The sequence below is a fragment of the Plecotus auritus genome, assembly GCF_963455305.1.
Source record: "Plecotus auritus genome assembly, chromosome: 3".
Classification (NCBI taxonomy): Eukaryota; Metazoa; Chordata; class Mammalia; order Chiroptera; family Vespertilionidae; genus Plecotus; species Plecotus auritus.
In genome coordinates, this window is record NC_137772.1 from 93,137,756 (window position 1) to 93,154,437 (window position 16,682).

Here is a 16,682-nt window from a genome sequence, read left to right on the forward strand (position 1 = left end):
GGTGGTGGGCGGGGACTTGACTCTAGGTCCTGCGGCATGCCCCAGACTCTGACAGGAGGGAGATTTTATATACATTTTACTAATTTTCTTTCATCTCTGACACTTTTATTATAGAGAAAGGGCAAATAGCAATATTAAAATATTTCTTCTAATTAATTTTCTTTTAATGTGCACGAATTTCATGCACCTGGCCACTAGTATTGTAATAACTATGTATGGTGTCAGGTACTAGACTTATCGGGATGATCACTTCACAAGTTATATAAATGTCTAAATCAGTACACCTGAAACTAATATAATATTGTATGTCATGTGTAATTGAAAAAAAAAATTGTTGTTCAGTACTTAAAATGTTCCAAACATTAGTAACTACACAGTGTCTCAGGATCCAAAATCTTTTGGATGTGAGCTACACTTAAACAGAATGTTCATTCATTTGACAAGAATTTATTGAACTTTGTACCAGGCACCCAGGATACAACACTGAATAAAAAGTCCTTGCCTCCATGGAACTTACATTCTAGTAGAAATAGAGATACTAAAAGTAACAAAACACATTAGTATATCATATGTTGGACAGCGTTAATTGCATTGGAGAAAAAATAAAACTTGGTAAAAGGTAAAGGAATACTGGGGGGACAGGCAGCTAGTGTTATTTGATACAGGGAGTTAAGTGACATGTGAATAGAGACCCAAAGAAGAGTGTTCCAAGAAGAGGAAACAATAGGTACAGAAGCCCAAGGCAGGAGCCTGATTGTTAAATTTAATGAAAAACAAGGAGGCCAGTATGGCTAGGGCAGTGTGAGCAAGGGGAAGAATGGTAGATGAAGTCAGGTAGTTAATGGGCAAGGGGGTGGGGGATTTTATGAGTGGTGTGGATGTCATGTAGGGCATTATAGGCCATACTATGACTTTTACTCCATGTAAAATGAGAAGCCAATAGAGGATTTAGACCAGAGTTGTCACATGATTAGACACAAGGTCATTTTGGCTAGAGTGGGACAAGTACAGAAGCAGAGAGACCATTATGGAGGCTTTTACAATAATAGTAATATTCATAATACACACAGTTAATGTGGAAGCCTAGAGGAATTATCAACTTCTTGCTAAAAAAAAATTCAAAGATAAAGAACTTGTTATGCAACTTAAAAGCCTAATTTAACTTATATATTTATTTCATCTGATTTTCCATTTTTTGCTGTCAACCTTGATTTTGAGAGCTTTTAAACTGTGTTGTTTGGATTTTAGTATCTCATCTTGGGGGGGGGGGAGGTTTCCCCACTAGAAAACCAATCATTCATCTTTATTTCAGTCTTCCATTATAACTATTAATAATAAAATATTTTCCAATAAAAAATACATTTTTTTCTCTCAAATTTTCTTAAGTATGGAAGTGAAATTTCTTAACTGAAAATACAAAAGGCCCCAAAGAGTCATATTAAATTTGGCATGTGATTGTTTTTCTTTATTAAGCCATCTGCAAATTGACATGATAATTAGATTTAAATGTTATTTACAGATAAGCAGGTTTCCTTCCAAGGAGGAAGCAAAATTAATATTAAAGAAAATGTAATTGTATTACCTGTTTAAAGGAAATAGGGACCCCACATTTGAGTAGTAAATGAATTTTAATAAACATATCACTAATAAAGAGCAATGCTAATTCTAATTTAACTTAAAAGCTAAACCCTATCATCACTTTCACTTATTTTAGATTATAAGCACTGTAAAACTTAAAATACTAATTTCCTTAGAAACTTCATTTTATGTATGCTCATCTAAGTCTCTTGAAAGTCTTTTTTTAAGAATTCAATATTATCCATAGAATTTGATATTTTATTTAAAATTTATTTGCTACTCAACACATGTATTTAATACTACATATGAAGAATTATGGGGGGCTGTATTATTAACTTACTGTTCTGATTTCAAAAAATTTGTTTAGAATTAAATTTAAGAAGCAAGCAGAAATTTTATAAACATGCCATTTTATTTAGCCAAACAAATAAAAAGTAATGAAGATAAATATTTACCTTATAAAAAGGAATGCTTTATTCTAGATAGACTTTAGAATATTTAAGTGAGTCTTTTGGGGGACTGGTGAGCTTAGGAGGAACTATGAACTCTCAAGTATGACTAAAAATGGAGTATGTAGAAGAGGAGGGGGCCAGATCTAGGTGGATCTTTATTCTATAGCAGTAAGAACTGTTGATGTTTTTAAGAAGGGGGCGTTATTATTTATAATTGGTGGTTGCATTTCTAGACTAGCCTCTAAAACCCTGTTTAACCTATAAATGTTGCTAGGCTTGAGGATTTGGAAGCAAATTAGTGGGGCAACAACAATTGATTTCTTTGCATTCTTCTCTTTCTTTATCCCTCTTGGATCAGTCAGTGGCTCTCACCAACCCTTGCTGCCTTCTTGCGGCTCTGTGCCCTGCATGCTGAACAGCACCTCACCTAGACTTGCCCCATTCTCTAAAATTATACTCTCCTTCTGACTCCTTCCTCCCTCCCTCTCACATACAACTCTCATATATACAGTATAGCTGACCTTGTTGGCATTAAAGAAAGACTATTCTCTTGGGAAAATTCATGCCAAAAGTGAGGTGTCTGCTGGCTCTTAAACCTTCTTGGAAGTGTGTGTGCTTTTAAAAACAAGTAGTTTTAACCAAAATGGCATTTCAAGTGGTATAACAAGGTGAAATGAAAATATTGGGGGACAATAGAGCCACTTTCAAAGCAGATCAACCCCACTTGAGAGTCTGTGGCTAAGGCAGTTCTTGTGTCAGAACTCATGTTGCATATACCAAGAAAACCAACTCAAACTGGCTTTTATAAGCAATTAAGTGTAAATCCTCTTAGGGAGAATGCTGAAGGTAGTCAGGCTTCAGGACTGGTTGATCCAGAAACTCAATGAAGTCATCAGGGTTTCTCTCAACAGTGCTGCCCTTAGCCATAGGGAACTTACTCTTCCTTATTCACATTGGGCAGGGGCACACTTAGGGTTACAAAGCCATCCCTGGATCAGTGACTATGCCAGGGTTCAAGCCAACCAGGACCCACTGCAGGCCAGCTTCTCCTAGTACATAGCCTGGGTAAGGGAGAGTTTGACACCCATCCAAAATCAGAATACTGTTGGCAGTCAGAGAATGGGTACTGGAACATAGGCCTATTGGATTCTGTACAACTTCTGCCTCTCTGAACTTAAATTCTCAAAAAAGTGCTCCTCAAAGTGCCCTGCAGAGCTAACGAACGTGAATATCTGGAAGTGGGATCCACAATACTTACTCTTTTTGTTTGTTTCAAGTGGTGCTTGTGCACAATAAATTTAAGAACTGCTCTAAAAGCTCCAAGTTTACCCTGGCTGGTGTAGCTCGGTTGGTTGGGTATTGTTTTGTGCATAGAAAGGTTGCTGGTTTGATTCCTGGTCAGGCCACATGCCCGGGTTGTGGGCTTAGTCCCTGGTAGAGAGCTTGCAGGATGCAGTCCATCGATATTTCGATCTCTCACTTCAATGTCTCTCTCTCCCTCCCCATTCCTCCCCTCTAAATATCAATAAAATTTTTAAATAAATGAAATAAAAGCCCCAAGTTCACTTACAAATCCCTCAGCAATAATAAAGGGGAGTAATGGTAGAGACAAGAGCTATGTGGTTATTTGTCTATCATCACTTTTTTGTGAGGGTTTTTACTGTTCTTGTCATGCATTGACACTACAAAATAATTATTTGCAATAGAATATGCATAAATTACAGAAGGACCACATGTGACCATATGTGCCAAATTATATGACAGTATATGACACTACAAAATAATTATTTGCAATAGCATATGCATAAATTATAGAAGGACCACAGGTGACCATATGTGCCAAATTATATGACAGCATATGCCCTATTATGTGTCATTATGAATAATTACTTTTAAGTTTAATCAAATGCATATTAAATATTAAGAAAAAGTTTAAGTTCACTCAGTCTAAAAGTAATGTAGTGCTGAAATCATTGTCTTATAGTTACTGCTATAAATAATGTATACTGTGCATATTCTTCAATGTAAAATCAGGTATGGATATGTAATGTACACAGAAAGTAAAACTAATTAAACAGAATTTGTTCCTCTGTAATGACAGCTTCAAAAGTGGTTATCTTTGATAGTAAACATGTACATGTATCCTTAAAAGATAAGACTATTTTGAAATTTTAGTATTAAAGTATTTGGTAAATAAATCTAGCCAACCAAATAAGTTTTTAGAATGTGGGTATAAAAACCTGCAAAGAGATATAAACGGGCAAGATATGATTTAAATTTTTATTGACCCTAGTTCTACAACTGATATTTCCTCCAGGCTATGATATATTCAGAAAGCTAAAATAAAGACAAATACCAATTTGTGGGAGTCTCAATTTTCTTTAAAAGTTTTCCTATAAAATTATGTTGCAGTTGGCATACTATCTCAAAGTTCTTGATCAGCTAAACATGCACAAACCTCACAAGCTTTGGTTTAGTCTGTAATTCTTTTTTTATATATATATTTTTTTATTTCAAAGAGGAAGGAAGAGGGAGAGAGAGATAGAAACATCAATGATGAGAGAATCATTGATCGGCTGCCTCCTGCACGCCCCACACTGGGGATCTAGCCTGCAACCTTGGCATGTGCCCCGATCAGGAATCGAGCTGTGACCTCTCGATGCTCAACCACTGAGCCATGCTGGCCAGGCTTGTCTGTATTCCTTAATTAAAATGAGAAGTGAAAATAATCTCTTACCTTCCATTGTCTTAACTGTAAATCTGCACTAATTGATATTTGCCACACTCTTCTTATAAAAGGGTAGTTACATTACGATTCATTAACAGTAGCAAAATTACAGTTATGAAGTAGCAACGAAAATAATTTTATGGTTGGGGGTCACCACAACATGAGGAACTGTATTAAAGGGTCGCGGCATTAGAAAGGTTGAGAACCACTGCCCTCTATACATATCCTCCTAACATCTAAAACACAAAATTGAAAATATCATCATCTTCCCTCCCGATCTCTCCTCCCCAACTTCTTTCTTATTTCATCAGCGTCATAAACACTAACTTCACTTTAGTGCCTAAGCTTCCAGGGGTCCTCAAACTACGGCCCGCGGGCCACATGCGGCCCGCCGAGGACATTTATCTGGCCCGCCAGGTGCCACTGCCTGTCCTGCTTAGCAGCCGACTCATCCCGGGCCCGCAGTGCGCATAGGAATTTGTTCATAGTTTTTTTAAAAAAACTATAGTCCGGCCCTCCAATTGTCTGAGGGACAGTGAACTGGCCCCCTGTTTAAAAAGTTTGAGGACCCCTGGTTGGAAGAATTAGGGGTTAGGGGGTATTAACTCTTAAATAATAGTCATTTCTAAAAATGATCCATAAAAGCTATGCTAAGGGCTCATAACCTTATGCTTTTATACACAAGAGGCACTGTCCTGCCCACCCCCCTCAATCTCTCCCTCAGCCTTATAATCAGGATTCCTTAAAACACTTTTTAAATATACACCTAAAGTAGCCCCTGTGGATTCAAACCGAAATTTTCAACTAGTGTATTAACATATTCCTCCTCTATGTCATATCTCTGACCTATCACCTTCATGCCACTTGTTGAGTTTTTTTCTCCTAACCATATTACTATGTTTATTTGGAAACAAATGGAAAGCAAAGAAAATTTTAAAGACAAAAATAAATATCACCCATTGTACCCATTAGATAAATACATACTGTTTTTTACTCTTACAAAATTGTCCTCATTGTATATATGCCGTTTCACACGGCAGCCTAATGCAACCTTCTGAATTAAGTTAATCCTTTTACCATTGCCTAATTATGAACCTATTCTGCATTCCCACTCAGAACATTCATCTGCATCCTCAAAACTAATGCCGAGTCACCATTTTCTTCAAGACTCATCTTACAGCTTACCTCTTTAAATAAAGGTTATATATACACACACTCAGCATCCACTGATAATACATTTTGAAGTAAAAATAATCAATAGTTCATTAATTTAATTGCCTTTTATTAGTACCTGTTACATTCTGGATTCTAGAGACACAAAAATGAGACAGTTCTTACCTCATTCCCCTTGGAGCAAACTAGTATGCTAAAAAATTAAATTTACAACACAGATATAATTGAGGCAGCTAAGATAGCTTGAAAGAATGGTAGCCCAGGTTTTGGTTAATCTGACTTACAGCCCACCAGCTAGCTGGGAGAACTCAATTGGAAGGTCACGGTGAGCCTTGGTTTTCCCACATACAGAATCATGGAAGGGACTCATTAAAGGAAATGATAGCTTCATATATTGAGCACTCACTATATGCTAGGCACTGTGCTAAGTGCTTTAACAAGTAGTAATTTATTTCATTATCACAATTACCATGTAAGATAACTACTATTATGCTTGTTATACTAAGGTAATTGGGGTCTAAGATCACATGGACTATAAAGTGATAGAGCACAGCTTGGACCCAGGGGTGACCAATTCTAATACATATTCTCTTAATCCCTAGAACACACTCCTGAAAATTCATGGAATTTCATTCTTATTTCCCTTCTAAGGCAGAGGACTTCGTGTTTTAAGATCCAATTCTGTGATTCTAAGTGATCTCTTCTCTTTAAAGTCTATTAAATGATTTGCCATAGACACCTATAGAAAGCTCTTTATTCATTCATTGTTTCATTCAACATATATTTGAAATTGTACAAAACCAGTTATATAAAAATATAATGAGGGAACGAGGTAAGATACTTCCTCCTTTCATGGAAAGATTTCACAAAAGTTGGACTTCTTACATTTGAGGAAACCAGGGACATGCCCGTGGGCTGATTTTGCCTGTTGTCCAGCTACTTTGGGGTACATCTTCACTTCTTAACTGGTCTACAAGTTCTGTGAGGGTAGATCCTACATTGTAACTTTTCAGATTTATCCCATATCTATTTTTTAAATGTCATTTGAAAGATAATAGCAGCTTCCATGTTTAAAAATAATTCTGAAACTAGCCAATTTTAACAGATTTTTCTTCCCATCCTCCACACGTAATTCTTTTTCTAATACCTCACACACAGATTTACAAGGGTCCCGACACTTCATTCCGGTATTCAAGCCTTCAGCTGAACTGTGAATATCGTTTCCGCGTGTGTGCCATTCGCCAGTGCCAAGACCCTGTGGGGCATCAGGACCTAGTAGGTCCCTACAGCACAACAGTGTTCTTCATCTCTCAGAGGACTGAACCACCAGCCAGCACCAACAGAGACACTGTGCAAAGCACCAGGACCCGGCGAGCACTTAGTGACGAGCAGTGTGCAGCCGTTATCCTTGTGCTGTTTGCTTTCTTTTCCATTTTAATTGCCTTTATCATTCAATATTTTGTAATCAAGTGAAAATATAACTTTATTTTTAATACTGTATTACATTTTATTTTGTCATGTACTAAAATTATTTCTGTATTGCTTTTCCAAAACAGTGGCATTTAGCACTGGCATTGAGACTATAGTACATCATTTTTGCCATTTTCAGTGCTTATATTGTTAGGTAGAGGCTTGCACCTCATTAGAATGCAAGCCACAGAAATAGCAATTTTGGGGGTTTTTTTTGTTTGGTTTGGGCGTGGCTTTTTTTCCCTTGTCTATTTTTCTCCTGTCCTTTATTTCTTTCTTTCTCTCTTCTTTCTTGTCTTTTTTACATGTCTTCTTGCCAAACAAACCTTCTAAGAGGCAAGAAAACATAATGGATATTTTGACCAGTCAGCATGAGTGTAACACTGACAACCTGATCTGTTTGTTTTAAAGATTATTACCTAGCGAATGATTTAGAATGATTAAAATTTACACTAAAACATGCTATATAAAAACATTAAAAGTCTGATGCTGTGAAAGCAATCTAGTGCTATATTTCTACCTCCTCTTTTGTCTTAATTATTTGGTAAATGGGATTATGATGAATAACTGGAGGAGCTTAGCAAACAAAAACGGTGAAAGAATATGCATGAAAAAAAGAACCACTTGTTTGATGAATGTGGAGTTCTTTATTACACTATATTTTCATGAATTCACAGATAAATCACTTAAAGAAAGCACAGACAGTTTACTTGGCCTAAATTAATTTAATGTTTACTCAAAAGGCACCCCTTCAGGTCTTGAGAATATGGAAAAGAACAGAGGACTTTTAGATAGTTACTTTTTTTTAAAGTAATCATAGTCAGCTCTGAATTTCAAACCTATTTAATTTGGTTTTGTGAACCTTTGAACTATTTGTATGTGTATAAGGACATACATGTACATATGTGGCATATAAATAAACTATACATACCAAGTGTAGAAATATATACACACACACATTCATCTATCTGGTATAGGCTCATTTTTTAAGAACTCCTATAAGTTTTGCTGCTTCTTCCATAACTACTGCCATCACCATCAGAATTCATAATCAAATCTAACCTTTTTGTTTGGAACACCAAATTTAAAGACACAATTAATTTGCACCAGTAAACTTCAAACTGCTTTCTTTCTTAAAAAACTAATGTTTAATGTAATGTCTGTTTGGATACTTCCAAATTGTTTGCATGTGTTTAATGTTGCATTAGAGCACTTTGCAATTGCATAATTCATTAATGTTTTGTGAGCTTGCATTTGTGAGTTATTGGATGATCAGATTGTATTTTGACAAGTATCACATTGTACATCTTGCATAGATGTCAATGACTGCCAGTAATAATACAGTTTGTAATGAAACTTTCTAAAATTCTTGTTTTATCACATCTGTTATCTGTAAAACACTTGTAACTAGCCTTTTTAATTTATTATTTGAATTTTAGGATAGTGAATCACTAATTTTTAGTTGCTGAAGTTAGCATTTTAGTGATTACTAAGCACTTGTGTCAGTCTTGATAAAGGACATATGTTTTGTACTTAGAAGATCTCTGAAGAATTTCTCTTATATTAGAATGGGCATGTGTTGTAATTGTTTTATGTCAAATGATCCATGCCGTAGAAAAAAACATTAACCTTTGTTCAAAAAAGAAATGGATAAACTTGGCCTTTCCAAGTGGTAAGAATGATCTGTCAATATAATATATTGTATGTTTACATTTTATTTAAATTTAATCTCTTATGTATAGGCTGATAACTTCCCAAAAAACAAGTGATTGTGATTGTTTTCTAGAAACTTCTTAAAAGTGCCACATTTGGCAGTACAAATGAGTTTGAGTGTAATAGCCCAGAGATTTCTATAATAGTTGAATGTCTAAAATGGTAAAATGTACCACTGTGACAGTTTACAGTGGCTTATGTTTTTCATAGTAATGGAAATGAACTCCTATTTTTGATAGTAAATGTCATTTAATAGTGTATTTGCCATTTGAACCTCACTGCAAAATTAGTGCAGAAGAGAAAACAATTTTTAATGTAATCTTGATTTTACCTCATATACTGTACATTCCAAAAACTCTAAACTTTTTAAAGATTATAGATACACTACCAAACATATCACTTTAAAATTGTATAAGGTTGAACTTCATACAAATGAAAAAATATTATCTCATAAAAATACATAAACTATGTAGCAAAAATATCTTTAAAATCCATGCAAAATAAAAGTGGTATCATTCTTTTTTGAGATATGTTCATTATATTCATGTATATTATTTGCTGCCTCTTTTTTATTGTTGTTAATCCTCACCCAATGACATTTTTTTTACATTGATTTTTAGAGAAAGTATAAGGGATGTGGGGGGGTGGGGAGAGATGGTGGGTGGAGAAGAGAATGAGTGAGAAACATCTATGTGAGAAAGACACATCGATTGATTGCCGCCTCCACGTACCTGGACCAGGACTGGGGATCAAACCTGAAACCCAGGTACTTGCTCTTGACCAGGAATCAAACCCACGACCCTTCAGTCCTTGGGCCAACATTCTAACCATTGACCAATGCCAGCCAGGGCCGCTGCCTCTTTTAGAAAATGTTAAGACCACTCTTGCAATGGTCTTACAATTTTCCCAGCGCTATTCAAATCTTCAACAAATTTAAGGACCTATATTCAAGAAGGTAAATACCAGTAGATTAAAGAATAAAATTAGAAGTTTTATCATAGTGACTTTATTTTGTGCATTTCACTAGGTACTTTGCTTCTAAGTAGCTCTCTAATTGCCACAAATGCAGGTATCACAATAAAATTTAAAATCTAAGCTGGTGAGGAGATACTTTGTGGAGGATCAATCCACAGAAACAGCCATGTATGAGTCCAGCCTTGAAAAGACTGATACTGATTTACAGTTTTGCACATCATCCTTTTGCCCCTAGATTAGAACAAGGAAATATACCCTGGTTTCGAGTATTCCCGAGCATTCCCAGGGTTGGTTTCCAACATTAATACCTTCTCACTATCATAAGTTCTCTGCAGGAGGATCCCATGTATATGGTGGCTCAGTCAGGCAAACAGACTGCAAAGTAATGGTTCCCCAACACCTAACATCTTTCATCCTGAAACCTAACCACCTGCCATCACATAGATGCTAATAATGCATTATTTTAAAAGAGCTTTTTAAATATTCTTTTCATTTTCTCCCTGATGCTTTTATTATTATTATTATTATTTTTCTATTTATTTAAAAACGTATCTTTTGGATAGTTCATTCTACAATCTTGTCTAGGATCAATGCTATAATCTTTTCACTTATGGTTTGCAGATTTTACTATTTTTTTAATCTTTATTGTTCAGATTATTACAGTTGTTCCTGTTTTTTCCCCCCTTAGCTCCCCTCCACCCGGTTCCCACCCCATACCCTTACCCCCACCACTGTCCTCATCCATAGGTGTAAGATTTTTGTCCAATCTCTTCCCACACACCCCACACCCCTTTCTCCCCGAGAATTGTCAGTCCACTTCCTTTCTATACCCCTGATTCTATTATATTCACCAGTTTATTCTGTTCATCAGATTTCTTATTCACTTGATTTTTAGATTCACTTGTTGATAAATATGTATTTGTTGTCACTTTGTTGTTCATAATTTTTACCTTTACCTTTTTCTTCTTCCTCTTCTTAAAAAATACCCTTCATCATTTCATATAATACTGGTTTGGTGGTGATGAACTCCTTTAGGTTTTTCTTATCTGTGAAGCTCTTTATCTGACCTTCAATTCTGAATGATAGCTTTGCTGGGTAGAGTAATCTTGGTTGTAGGTTCTTGCTATTCATCACTTTGAATATTTCTTGCCACTCCTTTCTGGCTAGCATAGTTTCTGTTGAGAAATCAGTTGACAGTCCTATGGGTACTCCCTTGTAGGTAATTAACTGTTTTTCTCTTGCTGCTTTTAATATTCTTTGTCTTTTGCCCTTGGCATTTTAATTATGATGTGTCTTGGTGTGGTCCTCTTTGGATTCCTCTTGTTTGGGTTCTCTGCACTTCCTGGACTTGTAAGTCTATTTCTTTCACCAGGTGGGGGAAGTTTTCTGTCATTATTTCTTCAAATAGGTTTTCAGTATCTTGCTTTCTCTCTTCTTCTGGCACCCCCATGATTCGGATGTTGGTACGTTTGAAGTTGTCCCAGAGGCTCCTTCTTCATATCTTCATATTTTTGGATTCTTTTTTCTTTTTGCTCTTCTGGTTGGGTGTTTTTTTGCTTCCTTGTATTTCAAATCTTTCACTTGATTCTCGGGATCCTCTAGTCTACTTTTGAATTTCTGTGTATTATTCTTTATTTCAGTCAGTGTTTGCTTAATTTCTGACTGGTCCTTTTCCATTTTTTTGGCATTCTCACTAAATTCCTTGAAGGTCTCACTAAGTTCCTCGGAGGTTTCTAGAAGATTCTTGAGTAACCTTATAACTGTGGTTTTGAACTCTCTATCCAGTAGTTTGCTTTCCTCCATTTCTTTCATTTGTGACATGTTTCTTTGTCTCCGCATTTTGGCTGCTTCCCTATGTTGATAGAGTGGCCTTGTGTGGTAGGTGTCCTATAGGGCCCAGTGGCTCAGCCTCCCCAGTCATCTGAGGTGGACGCTCTTGGTGCACCCCTTTATGGGCTGTGTGCACAGTCTCGTAGTTAACCCTTGATTGCTGTTGGTATCACTGGGAGGAATTGACCTCCAGGCCAGTTGGCTGTGATGACCATCTGTGTTTACACTGGAAGATCTGTTGCACAGGAGACACCCTTATGGGGCAGGACTTGCTTCAGTGGGGCTTTGGTGCTCACTGAGTCTGCCCCTTGTGTGTGTCACTTATGGATGTGAAGAGTTATAATCCGGTATGGTCTCACTCTGACCACTGGGTACACTGGCTCTTGGATCTCCAAGGAGGTGCAAAGTCAGCCACTGTCTGGGGCCACCCAGCAGGAGCTACAGAGATATCTGCAGATTCCTCCTCTTTGTATGGGGTTTGGGAGTGCCCAGACGAGGCCCAGCTGTGAAGCAAGGCCAGCAGGCTTTGGGCCTTCTTTTGGAAGCTCTGGGGCTCTCTGACCCAGCTGCAGTTTGACAAGTTTTGCCAAAAAAATGGAAAAGGACCAGTCAGAAATTAAGCAAACACTGAAATAAAGAATAATATACAGAAATTCAACAGTTTTAGGTGAAAGGACAGGCCATTCATATGCAAAAGCTGATGCGCACAGCTTGGGTGGGGGTTTAAATTGGGTGGGGCGGGGTCTCTGGGAATCACCAGGGTGGAGCAAACAGCAATGGCTGCCAGTCAGGCTGAACTGGAGAAGTCCCTGGTTCTGCGTGTCCCGTGCCCCCACACAGGAACAATGATCGCTGTGAGCCCCTCTAAGAGAAAGCCGCCCTCACGTTCCTGTACCAAAGCCAGACAGTCCAGTTTCTCCCCGTATGTGCCTGGGTCCCCCAGAGTCTCGCCCGGAACTGGAGTTCAGAGCAAGTGGGAGCTTGTATCTCCCTCCCAATTAAAAGAGCAGCAGCGCATCCAGGTGCCAGCACTTTCCACGCTTCCGCATCACTTACCAGTCTCAATGCGCTTTCTTCACCTCTCTGGTTGTGGAACTTCCACTCAGCCAGCTTTCCCGCAGTTCTGGGTGGTAGTTGTTCTGCTGTTTAGTTGTGGTTTTGATGTGGTTATGAGAGGCAGCAAGTATAGGTGTTTACCTATGCCGCCATCTTGGTTCTTCCCTCCCTGATACTCTTAAAGGGGAGAAAAGACTCAGAGAAAACGAAAGTTGACAAGAACTAATATTTTAATAGTTGTCACTAAATTCTCACTTCAGAGTGGTGCCTTCAAACGTTTACATGTTACAAAGGGCTATTTTTCATTTTATGTAATAAATAGGATGATATTTGCTATGGGAAATTTGCCAAAAGAGTTTTGAAAATAGATTTTTAACCCATTCAAATCATAATGGCTAGCATCTATTCATCACTCATTGTGTGCTAGGCATTGTGTTCAGTGCCTGACCATATTTACATAATCTTCCTAATTGCTCCATTATACACTGATGCACAGGAAGTCAAGCACTCTGCCAGCGTCATATGGCTAATAAATAATGGAGTTGAGGTTTGAATCCAGGTGCCCACACACTCGAGCACTATCCTCTGATGTGTCTCCTAGAAGTCCTGTATTCTAAGAAGGAAATGGAAATAATGGACTTTAATAATGCATTTCTGATAGCATTTATTGAGCAGTTTATGTAAGCCAGACATGATGCTAAACACTTGCCCATATCCATAACAACCCACAACCCTCTAAGGATTGAAGAGAAGGAGAATCTGGTATATCAGGCTAAATGAGAAGCTCAAGCTTCTTTCCTCTAGGATTTCATCCTCTGATACTTGGACTCCCATTTTAAGCCCACACCAGCCCTAGGAATAACCCATTTTCAAACATTTATCCAAGTATGAAAGTACCTTTATTAATAGCCCCTAACTACAAATGAGTCAAGCTAACTGTTCAAAAAGGGAGTTTAGCTACAATGTGGATGAAACTTGAAAAATTATGCTACATTATAAAAACACAAAAGGTCACGTATTGTATGATTCTATTTATATGAAGTATCTAGAATAGGTAAATCCATAAAGACAGAAGAGATTAGTCATTGCCAGGGCTGGAAGGAGAAGGCAATGGAGAGTAACTGTTTAATGGGTATGGGGTTTTATTTTGGAAATGTTTTGGAACATTGTGGTGGTTGCACAACATTGTGAATGAACTAATTGTCACTAAATTTTTCATTTTAAAATGGTTAATTTTGTGTGAATTTCACATCAATTTTTTCATTTATTTCAGAGAGGAAGGGAGCGGGAGAGAGAGAGATAGAAACATCAATGATGAGAGAGAATCATTGATCGGCTGCCTCCTGCACTCACACTGGGATCGAGCCCGCAACCCGGGCATGTGCCCTTGACCAGAATCAAACCTGGGACCCTTCAGTCCACAGGCCGACACACTATCTATTGAGCCAAACCAGCTAGGACCACATCAATATTTTAAAAGACTGATAAATAGCATCAGACTAGAGAATCCTGGACATCAGTGGGTCAAAATAAATTGACCTAGTCATTATTCCATTTTGCAAAGAATATTGGCCACTTCTCACTTCCTTTTCAAACATCCCAGACCTCCTTAGGTGTTCCCACTCTTTCAGTGGGTGGGTTGTGCCTCGTTTACAACCAAATATTTTATGTTTGTTTAAGTGATATGGCCTGCCCAGACCTAAGTTATCAGCACTATATGATTCTTAATATTTCTCAGATGACTCCATGGTCTTAGAGAAGAAATAACACTTTACAGTTTTACAGTTTACCAATGACAGCTGCTTTGCAGTAAGGATGTTCATATGTTGTAGTATAAGATCTTTTTCTCACAGCCTATATTCTGAAGTTTATATGGAAAACAACATTGAGGATATGCATGTATTAAGTGCTCAAGTAATACTAACATAATCTACATATATAATCCTATATAATAAAAGGCTAATATGCAAATAGACTGAACAGTGGAACAACCAGTAGCTATGACATGCGCTAACCACCAGGAGGCACGTGTGGAACATGGCAGGTGTCGGCAGCAGGCGACAGAGCATGGAACATGGCAGGCATCAGCCAGGGCAGGATGGTGGAGCAGGTGAGCGGGGGTGCTAGACCAACGCGGGGTGCTGGTCACTGTCATCGGGGCGAACCTCTGGTGGTTACTGAAAATTATTTGCTCCCACGCGCCACGGTCCCGCCCGGCGCCCACACCTGCTGCCAGCACCGGCTCCACTCACACCTGCTGCCGGCACCTGGCGCCGGCCCTGATCGCCGGCCAAAGGTGCGAGTAGTGGCTGCCAGCCCCAATAGCCACTGAGGGCTTCTCCACCTCCCCCTGCTCCTGAGGGACGGTCAGGGCAGCAGCTGCCACTCGCACCTGCTGCTGGTGCCAGCCCCAATCACTCCGCGCCATAAGTGGGTGCAAGCAGGGCCGGCACCATCAGCGGGTGGGAGTGGCAGCGGCAGGAGCGGGGCTGCTGGCAGACGGGACCGAGGGCCGTGGCAGGAGGGGACGAGTGGGGACCAAGGCCCACCCCTGTGCCCACCACAGCCTCGTGGCCCACAGTTCCTTTCAAGGTGTACAAATTCATGCACTGGGCCCCTAGTCTATATATAAAAGCCTAAGTGACGATTCAACCATTCAACTGGTAGCTATGATGTGCACTGACCACCAGGGGGCAGACGCTCAATGCACAGGCATGGAAACATGGAACAGACTGATGAATCTCAGAGGGAAGGAGGGAGGAGGAGGGCGGGAAGAGATTAACCAAAGATCTTATATGCATACTAGAGGCCCAGTGCACAGATTCGTGCACCGGTGGGATCCCTTGGCCTGGCCTGCGGGGATTGGGCCAAATCCAGCACCGGGCCTCCAACATCCCCCAAGGGGTCCTGGATTGTGAGAGGGTGCAGGCCAAGCTGAGGGACCCCACCAATTCATGAATATATGCACCGGGCCTCTAGTTATTTTATAACTCTCTAAATTTGTGTCAGACTCATTTAACCCAGCATGAAATCTAGTGTCCAGTCATGCTATGAAAACCATGAAGTACATTCATTGTCAATCTGCCTCAAAATAACCTCAGGGGAATGAAGAGAGTAAAACTGCTAAGAAATAGGCAGTACACACGTTTCTAAAAAGAGCACACAGTTTTTTAAAAGAATTATTTTTTAAAAATAAGGAACACCAAATTTTAAGACACTACAAATCCACTGTAAATAAAAGTATGATATCATGCATTTAGAAAAATAGAAATAGAAAAACTGAAAAAAAAAGCAATGAGAGGATTAGTGCCACTAAATTCTAAAGCTTCACTAACTTATAATACCAGCACAAAAATAAATAAATAAAGGAACAGAATAGAAAAAGTCCATAATCCAAGTACATACAGGAATTTAGTACTATTGGATAACTCTGACAGCTCAGGTTAATGGACAAAAATGAATAATATAAATAAACTAGAGGCCCGGTGCATGAAATTAGTGCACGGCGGGGGGGTGGGGGGGTGGTCCCTCAGCCCAGCTGGCATCCTCTCCAATCTGGGACCCCTTGAGGATGTCCGACTGCCTGTTTAGGCCCGATCCCTGGGATCAGGCCTAAACGGGCAGTTGGACATCCCTCTCACAATCCAGGACTGCTGTCTCCCAACCGCTCGCCTGCCTGCCTGCCTGATTGCCCCTAACCACTTCTG

The 16,682-nt window shown here is 38.9% G+C and overlaps 1 protein-coding gene across 2 annotated transcripts in view; it reads left to right on the forward strand.

Annotated features, from left to right (window-relative positions):
* FNDC3A (fibronectin type III domain containing 3A) overlaps positions 1 to 9,642 on the forward strand; it is a 212,212-nt gene extending 202,570 nt beyond the window's left edge. For both annotated transcript variants that reach the window (XM_080659488.1, XM_080659489.1), the window contains one exon: positions 7,090 to 9,642. In XM_080659488.1, coding sequence (XP_080515614.1) covers positions 7,090 to 7,404 — 315 coding nt within the window. In that variant the 3' untranslated portion in view covers positions 7,405 to 9,642. The remainder of the gene's footprint in view (positions 1 to 7,089) is intronic.
* Positions 9,643 to 16,682: the final 7,040 nt, after the last annotated feature.